Source organism: Arachis duranensis, chromosome 5, assembly GCF_000817695.3.
Source record: "Arachis duranensis cultivar V14167 chromosome 5, aradu.V14167.gnm2.J7QH, whole genome shotgun sequence".
NCBI lineage: Eukaryota > Viridiplantae > Streptophyta > Magnoliopsida > Fabales > Fabaceae > Arachis > Arachis duranensis.
In genome coordinates, this window is record NC_029776.3 from 1,024,258 (window position 1) to 1,048,927 (window position 24,670).

The 24,670-nt window shown below is 30.9% G+C and overlaps 3 protein-coding genes across 3 annotated transcripts in view; 1 reads left to right on the forward strand and 2 right to left on the reverse strand.

The window, feature by feature from the left end:
- The window catches only part of LOC107487020 (uncharacterized), an 8,434-nt gene extending 7,610 nt beyond the window's left edge, over positions 1–824 (reverse strand). Inside the window, exon 1 of the mRNA XM_016107600.1 lies at positions 439–824. Within this exon, the coding sequence (XP_015963086.1) occupies positions 439–824 (386 nt within the window). The remainder of the gene's footprint in view (positions 1–438) is intronic.
- Positions 825–5,166: 4,342 nt separating this feature from the next.
- LOC107487199 (uncharacterized) lies at positions 5,167–6,228 on the forward strand. Its single transcript, XM_016107809.3, has 3 exons — positions 5,167–5,326; positions 5,710–5,865; positions 5,947–6,228. The coding sequence occupies exons 1-3, from the start codon at positions 5,292–5,294 to the stop codon at positions 6,140–6,142; spliced, it is 387 nt and encodes a 128-aa protein (XP_015963295.1). The 5' UTR covers positions 5,167–5,291; the 3' UTR covers positions 6,143–6,228.
- Positions 6,229–6,236: 8 nt separating this feature from the next.
- LOC107487198 (putative gamma-glutamylcyclotransferase At3g02910) lies at positions 6,237–6,749 on the reverse strand. Its single transcript, XM_016107808.2, has one exon. The coding sequence runs from the start codon at positions 6,747–6,749 to the stop codon at positions 6,237–6,239; it is 513 nt and encodes a 170-aa protein (XP_015963294.1).
- Between the last annotated feature and the right edge of the window lie 17,921 nt (positions 6,750–24,670).

Genomic DNA, 24,670 nt, shown 5'->3' on the forward strand with positions numbered 1-24,670 from the left:
AGCTAGGATATACATGGCTGAACCATCAATCTGTTCATGCCAAACCTCTCTAACAATCTGGCGTATTTCATCATTGGAACACCATCTTTCTTGGAATTTGAATTGGCGTTTAGATCTCTCAGTTCTCGGATTAGAGTCTAGGAGAAGAGGGGCATGATCCGAGTCTGATTCTGACAGTCTAAGAACCGTTGCATTGGGATAGAGTTGCTGCCAATCAACTCCTACCAGGAATCGGTCCAGTCTTTCCTGTATCAACTCATCACCCCTCCGTCTATTTGACCAAGTGAATGGTCTTCCGACCATACCAATATCAATAAGGAAATTATCATCAATAAAACTATTAGAGGTTTCAATAGAAGAAGGAGATTTAGCACCCCCACCTTCTTTCTCCAATTGATTAGAAATGGCATTAAAATCCCCCCATTAACACAACCTTACCATTGTTGGGTGACTGAAGTTAATTCAGCAAATTGAGTCATTCTATGTTGATCATTTGAACTGAGATAAACACCTAGAATACCATATGGATCATTAGAACCAGCTGTCAGAACTGATGCCACAATGAAAAATCGACCATGCTGTAAAATCTGAACAGTGCAACCATCCCTCCATGCCATTGCCAAACCCCCTGATAATCCATCCGGATCTACAATAAACCATTCCTTGAAATCACAAGATCTTAGTTTTCCTTCAACTTGTCGAGATTGATTTTTTGTTTCACAGATAAAACCAACCTCGGGGGAGTAGGATTTGCAAATCCCTTTAAGATTGTGGATTGTCAGGGGTCTCCCCAAACCCCGACAATTCCACGAGAGCAGTTTCATATTTCTTTGGGTGCCAGTTGAAGACTGGCACCCTCCACCGTCATAGCAATTATATGAGGGTTTTGAGTCTCTGATTTGTTGCTCATGGTGTAGAGAAAATCAGAATTGGTATTCAATGATTCCAAAGAGACATAAGATATTGATGAGTTTGGAAAACTCCAAATTAATTTTTGTGATGAACAAACATTATTAAAATATCTAATTACAAAATTATTAATACAATGTTATTTGATTATATGCTAATTAATAATTTTGTAATGCAGGAATTGAATTGGGCCGAAAACAAAATAAAATTTATTGGTACCAAGCCCAATGTTGGTGAATGCTTCCATGCCTTATCCGAATCCATGAAGCATATGAAATGCCTAAATGCTTCCAACGGATTCCAACTCACTTTTTGAAGGATTTGAAATTTAATTAAACTAGCATGGGGAACATGAGAGAGAGTGTGATTGACATGATGGTGATCATAATGATACACGCCACTCTAAGCTAGGGAAGTGGGACTTTTAATTTCATTTCATTATTACCCATTAATTTGAGTTCAAACTTCTCTCTTCTCTCTCATCTCTTTCCTTCTCTCTTCGGTTAATACACAGGAAACAATGGCCTCCATGAAAGCAAAATGGAGCTACCGAAGCAAGGGAAGAACAAGCTACAAGACCATCAAGCTAATGATGGCAAGAAAACATATTAAAATAAAAAAGAGCTGTGGCTGAGATACTCACCAAATATGGTTAGATTTGGTGAGGTTATCTTGAGCTTTTCATGCTCAGAATGGATATTGAAGATTCGGCCAGCAAGAAAGATCTTGGAGGCGTGACTTGTCTTCGTTTCTGATCAACCACAACAGGGAGTAGCTAGAGTGGCGAAGTGATGGTTGAAGGCAGAGATTGAAGCAGATGAAGTCATCATCATCATGAAGCATCAAGGGCCAGAAATCCATCTTGGAGAGGAAGCCAAGGATGGAGCGCTCGGATTGATGAAGAATGATGACCAAAAAAGGCAAACAGTGAGGTTTGTATGAAAAAGCCATAGAGTGGAAAAAGGCAGAGAGTGCAAAATTAAAAGAAAAAGCCATAGATGTCCTAGAGTTCCTTTGTACATCTGTGTTGTGTTTCATGATTCTGTGGGAATCCCCTTGTAAGTTGGGTTAGCACTTTACAAGTTGTAATCAGATTGATTATAGTGAAATTCCATCATGTTTGTGATGGAGACTGGATGTAGGCTGCACTGCACTTAGCAGCCGAACCAGGATATATCTGGGTGCAATCTTCTTCTCTTTCTACTCCATTTCTATTTTCTACTACACATGAGCAAAAGCCAGAATTATCTCGTGCCAAGTGACGAGACAAAACAAAAAGTCTCGTGGCAAGGGACGAGACAAAACAAAGTTGCTCGTGTCAAGTGACGAGCAAAAACAGAAAAGTCTCTTCTGAAGGTCAGCAAGTGTTAGCACCGAAAAGGGGGCTAAGATTCAACCCCCCTTCTCTTAGCCACTGAAACCATCAGATATATATGGAATGAGTGAATTAGAAAATGGAATGAATTAAAAGAGCAATGAACTGGGAGAGAAAACGAAAATTAGGGAGCTAAGTGGAAAAGAAATTAAGAAAAAAATAAAAAATAGAAGAAGATGGAAAAGAGTTTGACGAAGAAAAGACAAAGAAAGGTGTAACCATGGAGGCGGCGCAGTGAAACCCTAGCAGAGCGTCGGGCGCTAGATGAAGAGTACGTACTCCCACTTTAATTCTGATCATGTGCAGAATTTGTTGATTATGGAAAAGAGTGCGTTCATATACGATTTTATTAGATAGATAATGACTTTCATAAATTATGTAAATAATAAATTTTAAAATTGATTCAATAAAATAAAAAATATTTCATTTTTAAATTACCTCCTAAATCTTAATATTAGGATAAACTATCTACATACCTAATGAATTAAATATTCAGTCATTATTAACCATAAATAAATAAATCAAATAAAAAAAATAACTATCTAATTAAAAATAATAAACATAATCATCTGTATATTTATTAAATTAAATATTTAATATATCCAATTTAATATTCTCATTCTCTATCTATAATTATATATATATATATATATATATGGACACCGCTATGCCCACTATATTGTTAATACATTATACACCGTAATTTAATTAGTCATATAGAGAAAGTGAAAGAAGAAAACAAAAAAGGTTAGATGATCAATACTTTTTTATTCATTAATATTTTAAATTTGAACAAATACTAATTATTTCTTTTTTTTATCCATAAAAACATGATATACATTAACAAATGAAGAAAAGAGGGAAAATGGTAAGAATTGTAAAGAAAAAAAATTGAAGAGAACAAGAAAAGATACGAAAATGAAAAGAGGAGGAATTAGAGGAATCGACGTATTTGAGAAAAAGTGGACGTAATAGGGTTTTAAATCTTATCCTAATTTTATCTATGAATTTAAATTCCTTTTCATCCGAATTCTATCCCCACTTTAAACCTCAAACCCAATCTTATCCGATTCAACTCACAAAAAACAAATTTATTTTCATTCAAATACAATCTCTAATCATTTCACCTTTTATAATATCAAATATTGGTTATGTAATATTAGCAAATTGAACTATAGCACTAAGTTAGGATATTAAAACGGGCTAAATTGACTAGACTGGTCCTCCAAACCCGTCAAAAAAATGAGCAAATAAATATTAAAGTATTTTTGAATCATAATCGGAGTAAAAATAAATAAATAAATAAAATAAAATAAAAGAAGTGAAGAAAAAGATTGAACTAACCCTGTATCTTAGCCCACAATATATATTACAATTGGAATAAAGATGTAAAAAATTAAAAAATATTTTTTAATAATTAAAATTCACTAAATATAATCAATTAACTTGTGCTATTTTTATTAAAATTAGATCAGACAAATCAGTTTAGCCGAAAAATCAATAAATTAAATTTTAAACTAGTCTAAATTAATATTTCTGTTATATAAAATGATTATAATATTTCTATTATAAAAAATATCTAAAATGCCTCTATTATATATATATATAGTCATTTTTTATAAAAAATAATATTAATTTAGAACAATTTAAAATTTAATTCACTATTTTTCGATAAAATTAATTTGTTTGACTTAATTTTGACAAAATTGACACGATTTAATCAATTATATATATTAAATTTTAATTAAAATTCACAGTTATATATCACGTAAGTAGTATTTGGTCTTTAAACATGCAAGTAAAAGCATCCCATCCCAAAACAAGTAAATAAATAGAAGTCCAAATATGCCAAAATTCAAATAAATAATAAAGAGTATATCATTTTGGCTCTTAGACAAAATTCATTTTTTTGATAAAATGACCCTAAAAAAGAATGAATGACATTTTTGGCAGTCCAAAAATAATTTCAATTTGACAAAATGGATCAAAGATATACTCAAGAAAGGATTTTAGAAATCATATTTCAACACGCTTTTTTATAACTCTATTTAGAAACTGATGCGAGTTTCTTCCACAACACTTAGTTCGTTAGCTAGCTTACTAATAATTTCTAGATGCCCATGCATAATTTGTTAATTGTACACATCTGTTAATAGTAATATATATAATTATATTGGCAGTATTATATTTTGGATGAATCGTATATTATAATATTATATGAAAAGAATAAGAAGATCAGACGCATCTAATAGATGAGTTAAGAAGAAAACTTGGTGTTTTTAATAATTTCTATATTATTTGTCACATGTATAGACGAGAAAGTTCCTTCCAAAGAGAATTCAATAATAATGGCTATTAATATGCATACGATGCACTAAGGTAGTGTAACAAGAAAACCATATGTTCTTTTATATATATATATAAGAACATAACAGTTGTTCATGATGAGAATACGAGGAAAACAATTAGAAAGTTCTTCTAATGAAAAAATTGATAAAATGAGAAAGTAAAAAATCAATTATTTTTAAATTAAAGTAGTGCAAATTATACCATATATATAATAAAAGTTACAAATTCAACCCTAAGTAACTTCTCACTATTGGTTTACTCTCTTGATCTCCTTGTTTTAGAGAATTTTTTTTCTGACCACTTCTATGAACCATTGAATCTCATTTAATAAAGAACAAATGATGCAATAAAAAAAGTAGTAATAGAATTTAACAAATTAAATAGAGAATATATAAATATATTTCTATTTTGGCTCAGAATGATTGATTGTATTGTAGCCATAGACGGCAGAGAGGGAAAACATTTTGCCTTTGTTCTTTTTCTACATCTAGTATGGACAGCCAAATATCCCTTTCACGAGCTTCAATTATTGAGCAACGGAGGGTATTTTTGGGTTTACAATGTACTCACCCCCAAATCCCAATTGCAATAGCATATATACTGAAAATTGAAACTAAAGCCCACAAAAACAAATTTCATAACTTAGGGAAAGCAGAGCATGGAGGCCATCAAGGAACAGCAGAGTAGTCTCAGGTTTCCTTGCTCTAGCTGCAAATGATTTTTCTATTTTACCTTCTCTATTTTTTTTAAATAAATTTAATTTATCGACAGTGTATTTTAAATTCTTTTGAAATAATATATTTGGTTTTAGCTCTATACCGTGTGTTTAATAGCGTATGGACTATAGAGAGTTAGAGACCCTTGTTATTGTTGTTGGAGGGAATGGATCTTTTCGGGTGGGAAAAAAACTGGATAGTGTCTAGTGTTTGATCTCACCATCCATTGTTCTCTCTTTTATTAATTTCTGGTCTCATTTATAGAATTAAAGATGAGAGATCACACTTTAGTCTTAACTCTTAAGTAGAAACCATTTAGGCAAAGTTATAGTTTATAAATAAAAATTGTTCAATGTGCAGGGAAGGAAAAGGGGAAGGTCCAACAGATAAGAAATTGGGGTTAGGGAATGTGTACTGCAAGATGGGAGAGGGATGGACATGCGTGATAACCAAGACTGAGGGCCCTGATGCTGGCAAAGTTTTCCTTAAATGCGGTGAAAATTGCTCATGCACAATGTAAAATCAATTCTCTAACTAAAATCTTATATATTGGTGTTTGCATGTGTGTGAGTGTGACCAATTAAATTTGGCGTGCAGTGATGGTGAAACAGTGTCAAAGGAAGTGAACTTGCCACCTGAAGTTGAGATTGGGAGCGGCAACCAAGCATTTTGCAAGTGCGGCGAAGGGTGGAGCTGTGTCATATACAAGACTCAAGGCCCTGAGGCTGGATCCGGCAAAGGCTTTGCTGAATGCGCTGCAAAATGCTCTTGCTCTACTAATTCATCCATTTAATTACGAAATCAACTTTGTACTAAAAGCAACTATATAATAAAATGTGCACTCAAACTGCTTAATTAATGCATTATTTTTCATTTACACATCATAATCAACAACTAAGAACAAACTCACGAACCTCGTCAACGGCATTGCTACCAGGTTTTCTGTTCTCTTTCCTCACATACTCCTTCGCTTCTTCAACCCCATACTCCTTCAGCCCCACCTCCCCCTTCTTCTTCCACAGCCCTTCCCCAAACACTCTCTGCACGAAATACGCCTCTGCCTCCACCGCGTCTCCGCCGACCTCCGCCACCCGAACCGGCAGCCTCTCGTAGTGTCCCACACTCAACCCTTCGAAATCATCCAGAACAGAGAGCGCGCGATCGGAAACTGAATACACCTCGCCCTTTACCCGCTGACCCGACCCGGGAAGGTTGATCAGGTAGGGGATTCCGTTGGGACCCAAAACGAGTGGGTGCGCCTCTTCGGTTGAGTATGATCCAACTAAAACGGCGTCGTTTCCCGCCATCAGTCCCTCCATCAGGGGGTAGTTTGGTAAACCTCGCTTTAGGGTTCCGTACACGAATATCAAGTGGTCTCTCTTTTCCACGCCCACCACCATGATTGCAGTGAACTAGCCAAGTCAAAGGACATACATTCTTCTTATTTTAATTCAGAATCGATTATTGGTCCGTTTCTTCTTTCTATGGGCTTTTCAAGCCCAAAATAAACTAGGCCTTTTCGGAAAAAGGAGCCCATATAACACTAACGTTCCGGCCCAAGTTTTGCTTGTTAACTAGAGTATTACTAAGAATCTTTTGAAGATAATAAAATTTGGGCCAAAAACGTTATGCCCACCGAGTTTCAAGATTAACAATGCACCCAAATTACAAAAAGCTAATGTAATTGATTTTATAATACACATCATTTCGATCTAACCACTGAAAATTTGTTACGTTATGTAGCACATGCATCATGAGACTATAGTAATTGAATAGCATAGTCTTCAGTAGGGCTGGAAGTCAAAGCTCAGCTCACAAAAATTGAGCTTGACTCACGGCTCGACTGATTAACAATCGAGCCTATTTTTTAAGTTCAGTTCACCGAAAGCTCACGAGTTGGCTCAAATAATAGAAACATAAATACATAATCTATAATTTTATATCAATAAATTATAACTTATATATTTTAAAAATATTTAAAAAGATCAATTTTATATATTGTTATCTATCAATAAATTATAAATTTTTTATTTATATCCTACATCAAAATTATATGTAAAAAATAAATATAAAATTTTAAATAATTAAGATCAGTAATATATATAATTATATAATACTATTTCATATGTATATATATAATATTAAAAATATAGATTAAATACATATAGGATATGTGTATATATATATATATATAATCGAGTCAGCTCACGAACTAATGAGCTGAGCTTATTCAAGCTCAAGCTCAGCTCATTTAATTTATGAGCTCAATTTCAAGTTCAAGCTTGGCTCACTAGTTCACGAGCTTAGCTTATCGAGCTATTAATGAGTCGAACTCGAACTAGCTCATGAGTTGCCTTGACTCACTTCCATCCCTAGTCTTCGGTCATCAAAATTAAGCCCCACCGCGATGCCATGTAGCCATATATAAGTGGGAAAAAAAATAAATCAGCAAGTATAGGGAACTTGATTAATCGACGCATAGTGGTACTGTCAAATAAAATAAGGCAATTAAGGATGGTGACCAGGCATGGGTACAGAGATTTTGCGTGGACGAAGTTGCTTTGGTGAAATAAAATATATGATATGATATGATAGATGGAGAAGGGGTCCCATAAATTAGCGGTACTATATATGAGCACGAGAGATTGGAAATTAAAATCTACTGTTCCAAACTCGTACGTGGTGGTTTAGGCCATCACACGCGTACACAAATGTAGTCAGAGATTAAAAAGGAATGAAAAACCTATCTTGGGGATGATAGATAGATAGATAGATAGATAGATGAAGTGATGCAGATAATAACCCTTCACCAACACCAACTAATTTCTTTCTTTTCTTTTTTTATGCTGATTTGATTTGATTGCATGGCAGAACAATTCAATTATTGAGGGATAGATCTCTGATGTTACCGTTAATTTGCAGGCAATTGCGTTTTGTGGTTTTCGTTTTCGTTGAAAAAAATGGTTAGGGTGAACTAATAATATCGTACACTAAGCTAAGCTACTATATATAGTTTAATTACTGATGAGCGGTCTTTCAATCACGTAACATATACTAACCACTATATTTATGTAAGTAACATAACAGAAAAATAAGAAGGGGTATTCAGGCACAAATAGTCCTCCAAAAAAATAAATGTTATTAGACGTTTTTTATATTGTCAATTTACCAATATATATATTAAGAAACTAAATAGTAATGAGCTAAAGACTCTAACGTGGGAATAAATAAATTTATTAAGTTAATTATATTAGTTAATTATAATAAAGAAATACAAGTCATATATTATTTAAGATAGTGAATTTTGTGTTATGTATTAGTTTTACATCGTCCAAATTATGAAGACTTATTTTTTTCTACTAGTATAAATTAAATATCTAATGTATCTTTTATTTATGAAATAAAGTTGAAGATGATTTGAATATAAAATAGGATAAGTGTAGGGGGTCAGCAATTTTATTGCATTTTTGCCAGCATGTAACCAGTAGAGAAAGGTGAGCCATTGGATGAAATCTCACACCAATCTCACACCATCAAATCATCATTGATGGCTAGTTGATGGTTACTAATCACAAATATTACTGGCCCCCTAACATTGCTCTATAAAATAAGTTGGATGCTTCTTTTTTTTCTAAACTCTTTGAAAGTAAGAGGTACATCCTTAACTTAACCAACTAAAATAGATTTATAACTATTTTTATCATAGTAAAATTCCTGACTTCATCAAGATTAGTGACCCAAGCGACATACTCTTAACATCATTATTAATTACATGATTCACCGTCTAATTTTCCTTCATTATTAATTACATGAGAACTTTCAAAGAATATGATAGTTTGAAATGTCGAAGCTATGGTTTGAGTAATACTGAAAAGATGGGCGTTATTTGTACCATGATACTACCATCACTGACCCATGCACGTTTAATTGAAAGGCTTACTTCTCTTCTAAGTTCTAACTGTCGAACAAAGACGGATATCATTTATCGTTTAATTGACTAAAAACTAATTTTATATAACAATACATGTATGTAATAATGCCTCTATTGACCTACCAAAATATTTATTTATTTTAGACTTTGAATTTAGCTTCTTCCTTTTAATTTTTCAAATTCATTAAAATGGTTTAAAACTTAAAAGTAGAGCGTATTCGTCATTCGTGTGCGCATGTCTGTCGTACCCATTGGCACGCACGGATTTCATTGTCCTATAAACGCGATCCCACTTGAATAATTAGAGGAAGGAATGCAGAATGCTCTTTACGGTTTTAACACAAAAACTTTTAAATTTAAAATGTCATAGTTTTAACATTGAAAGTAGTATTTTGATACTTTATAGTAAAACATGGTTATAAAGTAACAAAAAGAATACCATGATGTGAAGTATTAATTTTTTATTGGTTAAATCATGAAACGATACGAGTGTAATTAGGAAATAAATCCTCTCAATTATTAAAAAAAATTAAAAGTATAAAGTGTAAATTTTAATCTATTTTTTTTCATATTTATTTTTATTCATAAAATAATAAAAAATTATATTTTATTTCTTCCATTATTAAAAAAATTAAAAAGATCTATTTCCGTATAATCTATAGGAGAATGAAGCGGGAGGAATTGTTGAGGTGAGTATGGACTAAGTAAAAAGGATTCACGTGGTGAATGGGCCAGTTAGCACATGAGATGTCGTGGTTGAGTTAGCATAGCTTGTGGCCCTAAACCACGCAACTTAACTTGGATTCATCTTTGGCCCCTCACTTTGCCGGATTTCACCCTCGATAGTAACAAATCACAATTCATCAATTTCCACGGGAGGGGTGCTTCTGTAATTTGATTTGCATCTATTCCGTACATTATATCATACATTTCGATAATAAATAATTCTATTCCAAATCAGATATCATATACATTTGTGTATAAATAAAAGAAAAATAAACATTTAAACGAAAAGAAGAATATTGACTTATTATTAGTGAAAAAATTGAATTCTAATTTTTTTCCTTTATTTATCTTTTATGGTAGAAATTTATACAAATTTATTTTTATGTAAAATTAATAATTAAAAATTATTAAATAATAATTTAGTTAATTATGTCAAATTATCTATCAAATTTAAATTATTAATTTCACATAAATACAATGGTATGTAAATTTAGTCTTTTTTATTTTATTTTTTTTTTATTCAAACTTATGAATAAAAATTACTGCAAGAGTAAAACTCAATTTCAAATGTCTTTCAGTATTATTATAGAGTCATGCTAGAAATAGGCTATTGAGTTAAAAAATGAACATTACCTATACTATCCAAAATAACCATGATTTTGGGGTTCACCAAGGATCGAACTCTATCTTTCGGATCTAGAATTCTGATACCATGTCATAATATCACTCATCTTAAAAGTTTTAGCTGATGAAAAAAGATAACACTAATGGTTATATTTTTAATACTGAATCAGACATCTCTAAACCTCTATTGTACACATTTTACAAATATTTTATTGACTCCCTTTACTTTCTCTTATGTTATTATTCGTTTTCCCATACACTAGATATATTCCTTAGAAGAGAAAGCTGTGGGTACAATCTTTGCTTTTCAACTAAAGGTGAAAGGTAACTTGGACAAGGTCTTTAATTAATTAATATGGTAACCCTTCCCAAAGAAAATGATTGCCAATTGCTTCCTCATGAGTACTTTATTACTTTCCCGATGAATCATGAACCCAATCTGGTCAATGCATATGGATATTGGGATCCACCAATAAGTACCTTAACTAATTTCTTAGCTTGAATATGATGAAAATTCAAATCATTAACTCGCAGTGAGAAATTAAGGGATTTGTTAGATGAGAGAGTCTATATGGCAAGGTACATACACATCTTTTTCAAAATTTAATTCACGATGAAGACTAAATATTAGAATGATAAAGCTTTTAGACATTGGAGTTTTACTATTATCACTTAATTAATGATGATGGGGATGTATGGATATGAATATATGATACAATAATGTAGGTCAATGCCCAAGAAAAACTTCTTTTGTTAAAAAAAAAAAGCAACACTACTAATGATACTTAACAATAATGATTATTAGTGAAGTAGCATAGCTAGCTGCTAATTTCTTTTTATATGATTAGCAATCAATTTATTGGATTTATCATTTCCAACTGAGTCCTATTGTACAAGGTTGAAAGGGAAACATCACTTTGAAGTTCAGCTCATCAAACCAAAGAATGTGTCAATTCAAAGAGCATTCAATAATGAGCCTGATCACTGAAATTAACAATACATGCATGGTGCAAGTGTTTTATGATAAAATAAAAGTTAAAAACTCAGGTGTAGTCTACTTCACGTGAAATTGATAGTTGAGAGTCGTTAGATAAAAATTTTGTCAAATCAATCAAATCATCTAACAGCTCTCAACTATCAACTTCACTTGAAGTCGACTGTATATGAGTTTCTACCAAAATAAAAAATTTCAAGTACCGCAACCGCATTATTATTTAATTTTGAAATTGTTCTTTGTTTATATATCCTTTAGGAAAAATAGGGAGCGACGACATAATTGTTCTGCTTTTACTCATCCAAAGAACAATTTGGTCAAAGAACCTACTAAAAAAACTCTACTATACTAAAAGAATAATAACCAAACTATATAGTTCAATTATTTGATCAGTAAGTCATCACATACATTATTGTAACTTTAATGATTATTTTTTAATTATGTTATTTTGTTGCTGATGTGGCCTTGATTGTATATCTACCATGCATATATAATTCTCTTCACAAAGTATAATTGACTCAGATTCAATCAATTTCATTGTATACTAATTTTTTTGTTACATTTAAATTTGATTCTTTCCTTTCTTTCATGCTATTTAGAGCAAGGTTTCAATGGCTCCAATCGTTCCCATCACCACAAAAAATAGTAATCTCTCGTGACATTTAAAAAAAAAAACACAATTCTATATCATCAATCATTAAAAAAAAAAAACAAATCACTTCATACCATTGAGTTTTTTTTTTAATATAAATCCAATGATAATAATGATTACTGTTGTTGAAATTTATGGTCAGATTTAATCCAACAGTAAAAATCCTGATGGAAAATATTTCCATAAGATTTTTTTTATCTTTACTGTTGAACTTTTTTCACAATAAAACTGCTCGAAGTTTTAAAAGAATTTGTGACAGTTTTAAATTCTTATAATTTGCTACACGAAATTTAAAAAAAAATTACCCACAAAAAAACTAAGACTACAATCCTATGCCAACACGAATTATGAGATAAAAAAACCACTCATCCACCGCCAATAACCAAAAGTAGAAATTCAGGATATGCGAAATTAATAGCCTGAGAGTCTGCAGATGATAATTTAGTCAAATTTATCAAATCATTTAACGATTCTTAACTATCAACTTCACTTAAAATTAATTACACTTGAATTTTTGCTATAACCAAAACAAACAACCCAAACAAAGCTAAACCTATCCTCTCAATTTGAATTTTTATAGTTGTTTTAAAATTAACCAAATATATACTTGAATCCAGAGCACCCATAATCCCAAAAACCTAGCAGAACCCAAGTACAATTTAAGCACAAAATCATGTTGCGTATTCAAAAGAAATAATCCTTTTTGTGTTCACAAACCTCAAAGAACGAACTCAGGTAGCAAAGGATTTTTTTTTTAAATAAATAAAACAAATATTTTATTTATAATATGCGTAATTTCTAAACTATTTATCAAAATGTACCCTAAAACACATTCCGAATACGATGGATCCGTGACAAAAAAAGGTTTGATCCTAGGATAAGTAACCACAATATTTTCTTGAATTATGTGCATCTACTCTCCATAATTATTTAGAAGTCGCAAATTCGAGACTTACTCCTAATTAAAACAATTATGCGCATACTTATCCTGAAATTAGAGTTTATTCATTATTATTATAGATAATTTAAAATTGTATTTTATCATATATTTTTTAATTTATATTTTATTATAATTTATATATACTTATTTAATTATAACTACATCAATCGATTCTATCAATGACCTATGAGTTAAACTAGATAATTCGATGACTCATGAATAATTTGACTGATTCGATTATGATATCTATGTCTCCTCCAATGGATGTTCACTCCTTCATGCACGAGCCTTTAGAATTTTAAAACAGGCGCACATGAAGTGTTTGAGTCACGTGTTCATGTATAAACCATCACCATGATCAAGATATGCATCAGAGGCACTAATTAGTTCATGGAAAGCGAAACTTGATATAGTCAAACTGAAATAATGCTCAAAGAAGCTAAGGGTGAAGTGACCTAACCAAATGATGAGCTTTTCGTATACAAAAAAAAAATTAGAATCACTAGAATACTGATATTCTTAAAATATCTAAAATTTTTGCTATAATTTATATTTTATGTCGTATAAAAGATGAATAATCTGCATGCACTTTCTATCATTAAATCAAATATATATAAAATTCAGAAATTTTCTAATGATAAAATATTATGAGTAGTTCCTGGTATTTGGATATATAGCAATCCCCACACACAGCACATACATGAAGCTGGGGTTTTGGGGGCATTATATGTATATGCATGTAGGTATGTTGGGTGTGGAATATGCATTTTTATTTGGTTGTTTGGTAAAATTGGGGCATAAGCTATCTTATTCAAGACTCCAATATTTTCGCGTCGATATGCATTTGTAAGTATATCATGCCACAAACACTTTGTCAATGATCAAAGATTCGCTTCACTCACAAACTCTTTAGTTTCTCCTCCCTTTAATTTTCATTCAGGTCCCTTTACTCATTGCTATCTCTATACATATTACATAATGCTGCATAATAATTATGTGCAGTTGCAACACCACATATTTGAATTTAGTGTTCCCTTGGGAACATTCCAGGGTACCACACTTTCTTATATATCCGCACACATATTTATTTTAATATTGTGATAGTATATCAAGTTCGCCTTTTAATACGTTCTTTCAATAGCGGTAAAAATAATAATATTCAAAAAAATAATATCTTTTTAAAGTAAAAAAGTTGAACATAATAAAGTGGGGTAAAAAAAAAATTCATAACGCTAAAAATAATAATTCCTAGTCATCTCTAATATTGTCGTCAACAATCATAAGATTTACCACCAATTCACTCATCCTAACTTGTAAAAGATCTATTAATAATGTCCACCACACTTGAATCTTGATTTTTGAAATTTTTATTATTTTTTTTCTAGTCAAATTGTCTAGATGACCGTAAACAAAGCCAATTAACCACTGTTTTCGTTCCATCTTTCTCGTTGATATATCCTTCCAACTTTCATAGTATTGTTTGATCGTACTTGAAATAGTTCATATCCTTCCAAGAACAAACAACCAAGCACATCATACCTGTCAAGTGAGCTCACAACCAATGAACAAGTGAAAAATAGTTTTAACAGACTTATAACATAAAACACACATGTTATCATTCTGGCCAATAACACCTAATTTACACAGTCCTTTTCTTGTATTCACCCTACCAACAAGTGCAAACCAAGTAAACAACTCAATCATTGGTGAGACGAATCCTTTCCAAATAGTACTAGTGAAGCTATAGCTTGTGATATCCGTCGGAAGTACCTCTGCTTGCAACCCCTGCACAAAAGAGTTAGTGGAATAAACACTTTTTTTATCAAATTTTCAGACCACTCTATCCTCTCTTTCATTTGTCAATTTCACTGATTGCATAACCACATGAAGCTGGTTTACTAGTTCCAGCTTCCATTGAAAAAACTTTCGTCGTCACTAGAAATTCCAAATCCACTCTAACTCATCCCAAAATCCATAATCCCCTATAACAAATCCTTGAAGATTTGAGATCGAAAAAATTCTTGAAAAAGTAACTTTCAGAACACCACAAGGTAACCAGCTATCCTCCCAAAAGCGGATTATCCTACCATTCCCTAGTTCCATAATCAAGTCTCTCATCATCTTTTCTCTCACTTATGACTCCCTGATTTGTAGTTGACAATATCCTTTCAAAGATCCCCTCTTGTAGGTATAGGCTAATCACAAATCATCTCAGAAGGATTCATTTTATTACAGCATATAATTTTCTTTCAAAGTGGATAATCCTCTTTCGAAAACCTCCACCACCACTTGAACAGGAGTGCTATATTCCGAATTACCACGTCACCAACTCTAAAACTTTCTGCCTTTTTAGGGGCCTTTATAACTTTTCATTTTCACTAGAGGCATCCTGTCCCTCCCATCCTCCTTACTCCACAAAAATCATCTCTGTAAGGATATTATTTTTTCTGCTACTGCCTGTGACATTTTGTACAAGCTGAGATAGTAAATAGACAAGCTATTAAGAATAGATCTAATGAGGACCAGCTTACCCGCTTTATTCAGAGATTTTGTTTTTCAAAGACTTAGCTTTTCTTCTACCATGTCAATCACTGTTTTCATGTCTTGACCAACCTCAAATTTGCCCCTAGAAAATGCCAAGATATATGACAGGTAAATACGCCTCTTTACACCTCAACAGTTGATACATCTGTCATGTCCAACTCTTCTCACAATTAATTGGAATCAAGTTGAACTTGTCAAAATTAATACTAAGCCCTGCTATCATCTCAAAGCAACGCAGCAACCACTTATAGTTTCTGATCGTCTCTTCTTTAGAAGGGCAAAATAGTATAATATCATCTACAAACTGCAAATGTGACAACTAAATGTTATCTCTTCCAACTAACAACGGAGTAATGCATCCATTCCGCACTGCCTCTCTAAGTAGAACATCCACAACAAACACAAATAGAAAGGGAGAAAGATGATCCCCTTGTCGTAGACTCCTTTTCTTTTTTAAGGGTCTAGAGGGAGAGCCATTTATTAGGATCGACATAGATGCAGAACACACACACTTTTTTATCCACTCTCTCCATCTACGGCCAAACCCCATCTTCTTCAAAACAATATCCACAAAATTTTACTTGACTCGATCATAAGCTTTTTGAAAGTCTAGTTTAATAATTGTTGAGCTCTTTCTCCTCAACTTCAGCCACCGACCAGTTTCACATGCAATCAAAACTCTATTATGTATCTTTCTATCATGCATAAAAGTACTCTATATTTCTCCTACCAACCTTGACATTATCTTCCGCATCCTTCGAACTAGAATATTTGATATAACCTTCAGAAATTCAAAAAAATAATATTATATAATTAATAAAATTTAACATTTTTTATTAACATTCATTTAATTTTGTATTTTAAATTTTAAATTTTAATAATATAAAAATAATATGTTAGTCTAAAATATTGATCAAAATTAATAAAAAATATTCACTTCCTAATATTTCTATTATTCTGAACGGCTAAAAAAAGGAATATAGCGGATAAATTAATTAAAGAAAAAGGGAACAAAAAAACTAGTGTGCGTGACATTCTGTCCAATTTTAATTTATGTTTGTTCGTGTGGGAAAAAAAAAATAATAATCATTATTAGGATTAGAAGAAACTTCTGTTATTGCACCGAAAGTGATGAAAACGAGTTTCCTTTTCATGAAGTTGCTTTCTTGCGTATTTATTTTTTCGCAGCCGTATCGCTTTCTTGTCTAATAATAATCTCTTGCTAGCAACTTAAAAGCTGGAGCTTTTAAATAAAATATATTAAAATTATATCATTATTAAATAACTATGACTGCTTTCATCCTTTTTTTTTAATGTAAATAGAATGAAAATTGATCTTTTGATAATTAACTCTTATATATATATATATTCCATATAATCCTATACTCTGATCTCCACTCCCACAATCATGTTCCTCTTTGCTAAAATATCTCAAGCTATATACCCCCGGACAATAATGGCCAAAAAAAATTTGGATTATTCAAGTAGTTTTGGTTGCTTAATTATTAGAAAAACACTAGAGATTACGTATAGAGAAAAGAAGCACTTGATCTGTCAAATGTCAATTATCCATTAAAATGTTCTTTTTGTATAATTTACTCACTCAATATTTTATATATATAGTTGCGTGTATTAGTTCTTCTTTTCCCTTTTTAGAGAAAAAAAATATTAGGAACTAACAATTTTAATAAAAAATAAAAATGTTACTATTAATTTAAATATAAAAAATAGTAAACCCGGTTTCAGCAAACTAACCCACCAAAAAAGAAACCGGGTTTATTTATTTGGAGTAGAAAAAGAAAAGTACAAAATGAATCCAATCTAATAATGTAGTAATTAAATGAATGAATTTGTTAGAAAATCTTCAACTCACCCAACTCATAAATTCGAATCTAATGTATCACAACAAATAATTAATAACCCCTTAATTAGAATAACAATGAGCCCTGAGCAAAACTATAATTAACCTAGGATTTAATAGGGATATGGATAGATTTCGTAATACCCCAAATCTGTATAATTTTGAAACAAGGAAATCAATCAACTAATCAATTACATGAAAAAGTCGTATTATATTAGCTCAAGACTAAAAGCATAAGAGCACATAACACAAGAAGAAAAAGAAGTCGTGAAGTATCTTTTGGATCAGATTCCACGTGCTGATCTTCCAACTAATTGTATAAAATACTGTCGCCGTTGTGTTTCAAAAATGGTTGTAAATCAACTTGAGGATTCGCTAGTCTCAAGCCACATCAAAGAAAATTGCAACCACGTGGGTAAGGTTAAAATATATTTTTCAGCTAATATTTTAGTATATACGTAATATTTTTGCTTAATATTATATATATTAAAAATGACTTATATTAATTAATTATTTATATAAAATATATATTAAAATATAAAAATATATAAAATGATATATACAAATATATAATAACTTATTTGATAATTAATATTTTTGTGTAGTTAATATTTTTTTTATTTTTTTCTCTGGTGGTTTTAGTTTAGCCTTCAGATTCAAGAGACTGATTCATAAAGTATATCAAAATGATTCTGCTTTCACACGGAAAGTGAATAGAATGTCGTATTGGTGTGTGATAGAATGTCGTATTGGTATGTGTGGATATGGAAATGTTATGTAACTGCACGCATCTTATGAGGAGAAAGGTTTTTACATTGTTCTATATATTGGGCAAATTATCATTGTTAGGGACCGTACCAAAGAACTTACAAAGTTTTGAATAATGTCATAAGTTGAATGACTAACCAAAAAAGAAAGGAAAATTATATGGAACAAGAGGTTACCAGTAAAAAATAAAATAAAATCACATTAATTTATATTAATAATTAATTAATTTTAAATTTTTTAAATTCAAAATTTTAAAAATTTAAAATTGATTAGGTAAACCTAATTAAAACATATAAAAAAATTTTTCTTATCTCTCACATTAACCTACCTACTTCCAACAATCACACACACAGATCTCTCTCTCTTATCGTTAGGTCCTCCGCCGCATCCACTCCGACGCCCATTACCGACACCTGCCGCAAGATCGGTGTAGCCGTCGACCTCCCCGATGAGAGCGCCCACGCCGTCTGCTGGGCGGTCCACCACTAAATGTGGCATAATAAGAATTTGTCCACACTTTTCTTTGATCTTATGATGCAGGAATCCTGGGTCCATTTCTCATTGTTGGTTCATTGATTGCATTATTTTATCTTCTCAAAAAACCAGCAACAAAGCCAGAAATATTTGACACAGAACAGGCCTATTACAACAGCATTTCGTTCCAAAAACCGAATCAAACTCGCCTGTTCAGCTACAATGATCTAGACAAAGCCACCAAAAGTTTTGAAGAAGGACAGAAGCTTATGAGTGGATCGGAGCAGCCGGGTCAATTTTCTCCAGAGTTCTGGGCGATGGATCCCACATAGCAGTTCAAAAGCTAAAATGTGAGAATGAGAAGGACATAATCCAAGTTGTATCACAAATTGAGATTCTATCAAACATTGTGCATAGGAACATGGCTTGTGTTCTTGGATATTAGGTGACGTTTTGATGATTAAAAAGACTGCAAACTATACACTTGATCTTAGCCATAAGGAGTCTTTGAATAATTACAAAAATATAAAAAAAATATTCATTTAATATGAAAAAAAACATCCTAATACTTAACAAAAAAAATATCCAGTTATATTTTAGCAAAAATAATTAAATATCTATAAAATTTTAAAAAATTATGAAATTCTTAAAGAAATAGAGATATTCACATTTATAATACAAAAAATTCGAAAAATATATAAAAGAACATCCATTTAGTATGAAAAAGAAACATTCTAATATTTAGCAGAAAAAACATCCATATATATTAACTCGTATAGATTTTGGATTCACCGAGATATTTGGCTGATTTTTTGCTAATACCCTTTTGGTTTCCTAACATTGCTCAAAAAGAAATAATAGATAACGAACTTTATATGGACCAATCAGTTAATTTATTAGCCAATTTAAAAAAATATATAATTTTAAAATTTTAAAAAATTATGATTGCATAAAAAAAATATGCGTCTTTTTATTACAATTCTTCACGCCGTATTCTACCCTTTCAACTCCTCTTGGAGCGCTACCGCATTCTCTGTGTCCAACTCCTCTCGTCGCGATGCTGCGCCAACCCCTTCTAACTTCTCTGACACGTTGGTGCGTTTTCTGCATGCAACCTTTTTCGCTGCGACACCGTGCCATTTTTCTTTATTGCGACGCTTTCCAATCTTTCAACGTCTCTTTTTTCTCTTTCAACGACGATGTTCGTATCTCTTCTTCTTCTTCTGTCTATATTTTATTCTTTTTAGATGCCTTTTTTTTTAAGTTTCAGATGTTTTTTTTATGTTTTTTATTTAAGTTTTGGATTTTTTTAATTAATTTTTTTAGTTTTAGAGATTTTTTTCTTATATTTTTTATGTTTTTTTATTAGATTTTGGATGTTTTTAAAACAATTTTAAATATCTCTTTTTTCTTATACTTTGGATATTCTTTTTTTAAGTTTTGGATATTCGTTTCTCAATAATTTTAGATTTTTTTTGTTTGACTTTAGAATTTTTTTAATATTTTAGATTTTTTTATTAAATTTTATATTTTTTGTTAAATTTCAAATGTTATTTTCCTAATAATGAGATAAAAAAAAGGAAGAGAGAGTTTTTGCGTACTTTTTTCCATGAAAAAAGTGTCAAAGTAACTTTAGGTAATGAATTTGGATGGTTTTTTGTTTTTAATTGACTCTTTTGCAGTCCAACTAATAATTGACTGCTACCTTAGTTATCTAGCATAATTCAACCCAAAAATATATTGAATGATTTTATTATGTGATTGTGGCCTCATAAAAATAAATTATGCTAAAATTATTTATTAATAAATATAAAATATATATTAAAAATAAGTTAAATTATATATATATATATATACATAAAAATTTAATAACTTATTTTAATAACTAATTTTAATATGTAAATAGTATTTTTGGAACAATATATACACTATCTCAAAAACAAAAAAAAATACAATTTAAGATATACGAAAAAAAGTGCAAGCATTCTTTTTCACTAACTTGTTTCTAATTGGCTAGAAAAATGTGTCAACCCCATGTAGCAAGAGGCAGGGGGCTAGAAAGGCATTAAGCGGGTCAATGTATTGCTCAAAGAACTTTGACCCTTCAAAATGAGCTAGAGAAAAAAGATTGTCACCATTTAAAAGGGTTTAGGATATTTTAATACTTTAAAAAACATTTGTATTTTGATCATAAATTTGTTGAAAACAACACAGATTGATATTTTAGCAGAGGATACGGATTAGGGAAAAAAGTGACAATCAATTATAAGAACGTGAACGACATTTCATTTGGCATATACTTGAGAAATCAAAGTATATCAATCAATCTTGTACCCACAAACAACAAGATTTAATTTCTTTTGTTACTAAAAACCAAAGTTGTCATTGAAACAAGAGCTAAAGCTAATTAGATATTATCTTGCACCTCGACAAACTTGCTATGGCAAAAGTCTTTACCGACCATTAATCTACGATAGAAGGTGAAATTCTAAATTGGTTCTTAATCATTTTTGTGCAGAATAAATTAGTTTCTAATAAATTTTTTGACTTTTGGTTTTTGCTATGTTAAAACATTAAATAAATTAGATTCTTACAAAAATAGTAAATTTAGTCAACTTTTGTTTTAAATTGTCTATTTTTATTTTAAATTTTAGACATCTTAATCTTTTAATCGTACTATTTTTTAAGTAAAAGTGAAAACTAATATGTAAGTTTAAAAAATATTTAGAATTAATTTATTTAATATTTTAAAATATTAGACTAGACTTCACTTTAATCTTATCTATGAGTTTAAATTTTTTTTAAAATTCATCCATATTTGATTCTATTCGTGAATTGAGAAGCTCTTAACATGACTTTATTCACACCCTAAAATTCGACACTCAACTCTACCTGATTTTACCCACAACAAATTAATTTTTTTCAATCAAACACAATATTTAAACATTCTATATTTTATAAATATACTAATAAAATATAAAATACAAAATTATGTCCATATTTAAATTAAAAAATAACAAAATTCTAATAAAATTCATGTTAAATTATAAAAGAAAGAGAAAATAGGTTCGATCTCTATCAACTTCATAATAATAATTTTTACTACATACTGTAATATATTAAAAATACGAATAGGTAGAATAAGGTTATGTCTAATATCCGCACCCAATTATATTCACAGTTCAACATACTTTGCTCCCAATCCATTCTTCTGCGGGTTGGATTGCCAATTATATCCGAATAAATTAAATCGGATTGGATACCGTGATAGAATTAATATTACCAGTCCTAAATTAAAGATTAATTGGTCGATTATTTTTGTCTAAAAATTTATTCCAAACAAAATTTCTCAAGAATCAATTTGGGATTGTATTAAATTATAAATTACAAAATTACTTCACTAAATGAATTAACAATAACATATAATGTATAAATATGTAATTATTGAAGGTCGTAGAAGACTTAGAGAATGGGGGGTTGAATTTATGATCTTCTTTTATATTACTAAAATAACCCTTTAAAATAAACTTTTAATTCTGATTTTGTTTAAACTCAGCAGCGAAAAATTTATGAGACAATTTATTTTTGTCTCATGAATATCTGAAAATAGAACAAAGTATAGAAGAGAACAGTTGACACCATCATGTATCCTGGTTCAGTTGCCTTATGCAATGCAACCTACATCCAGTCTCCACTACAACAGTGGTGGAATTTCCACTATAGTTAAAGTATTACATATACCAATTTCACAGGAATGACACAATCCTTTCACACTCAAGTTCTAACCTAACTTGACTTTGGCTATGCTAATACTCAACTCTTCACTCTTAGTGCTAACCCAACTAAGAAATGGATACCTCACTGGTACAAGATACAAGACACAGACTTACCTAAAGAAATCTGAAATAACTCTAAGCTTTTTCTCTCAAGTGTATCACTCAACTATTTTTCACTCATTGGCTTTTACATGAGCTCTCTCATTATGTCTTTTCACTCAAGAAATTACAGAAAGATAAACATTAAAAAGGAAATTACAATCTGTAAACACATAAAGGAGATTGACTCATCAACAGCCTCTTTGCTACGTGATAAACCAGATTTGCTAGCCTCTGATTCAGTTCTTCATTCTGGCAGAATGCTCCTTTTTACTAGAAAACATTGTCCAGTTAGATGAACTTCTTCAAAGAGTTTCTTCACATAACAAAACCTCAATACATTGGGTTATCTCTCCTTGTTTTTGAATGATAAAAAATTTTCTTTTATCTCCTTGCATATTACTCAGTTGCTCTTTCCTAGGTCAACCCTTGAGCAATGTGCTTCACCAACTCAACCGTTCACTTTCTTCCATTTTTACTCAAATTAGAGACTTTGGTTCTGACCTCCTTTGTCAGGACAGCAAACACAAATAGTCTTTCAATAGTAAACTAGATTTTAGCCATTGAAACACAACTTGGTCCCCAAGACATACTTGTAGCCGTAGATGCACAGCAGTGAAGAACAGACATCATCTTTCCCATGTATCCCAATATGGAGTGGCAGAGAGTTGAAGATGAAGAGAAAAAAACAAGATACATGTAGAAGAAAATAAAATCACCTTTAACTTCTAACATCTTTTTGATACAGATTGATGTGGGTGATTAAACTTCAACCTATTGCTTAACCTTTTCTTTCTTGCTTCTTTGGTGAATAGTTTAAGGAAAAAACTCTCTCTCACTTATGTGATTTCTGATCAAGAGGGAAAATGAACGTTGATTTTGGTGTGAGATCAAATTGGATGGATCAGTTTGGAGTGATGGATATGGGCTTGGATCGGATCTTGATTTGCATGGCCCGTCTGACTCCTTGTTTTGATTTTCTTTTGGGCTTCTATTTCTGTAGCCCACCAGCCTTGTTTTAATTTCATCCAATTTGGCTGCTTTTGTATATCAATTTTGGCCTGTAACACTTAATCACAAATAATTAACATTAGTTAGATAATTGCCCAAAAATAATGTTTGTAATCATTAATTAATTTAGTTAATTTTTTAACTCAACAATTATAATTAACACAAACATAATCAATTATAAAATGAGATGTAAATGCAATTCATTACATTTTGTTTAATTTTTTATGGTATTTTTAGGGGTGGCAATGGGACGGGTATGGGCGGGTTTTCGTTTTATCTGACCACCGCCACACTCTAGAATAACCCGCATTGAACTCGTTCCGCTTTTACCCGCATGTAGTAAAAAGTTAAACTTTAATCTACTCCTGTAGATACCTGTCCTGCCTCTATAATTAAAAAACCTGTCCATATGTGGGGTGGCTGATTACCCTTTTCGAGCAGGTAGGGGTGGGATCAATACCTGTGGATTTGGGTAGTGTTGTCACTTTTAGGTATTTTTTAGTTTGACAGATCAAAAACTAATCTAGTATAATCTAAATTTTATTTAAAGATTTACTATTAACTAATAAGTTGTTATATGTATAAGACAAAATTTAAACTCTCACTTATTTAAGTAGATAAATAAATTAACCACTAATTTAAATTGGTTGTTTAATAATGTATAATAACTTAGTTATTAGTCAATGTCTCATGTATGATATTTAATTATTTATACACGCTTTTTAATTAAATAAATTTTAATTATTTATTTATTATATTTTATATTAATAATCTAAATTTAAAATTTAAAATTTAAGGTTTAAAGAATATAATACTCCATTTTATTCGAAATAGACTAAAATTTGTCAATTATGCATACTACTATTTATAAATTTCTCAAAGTAGATGCGTGATTGGATAAAATTAAATGCTTTAACTAAT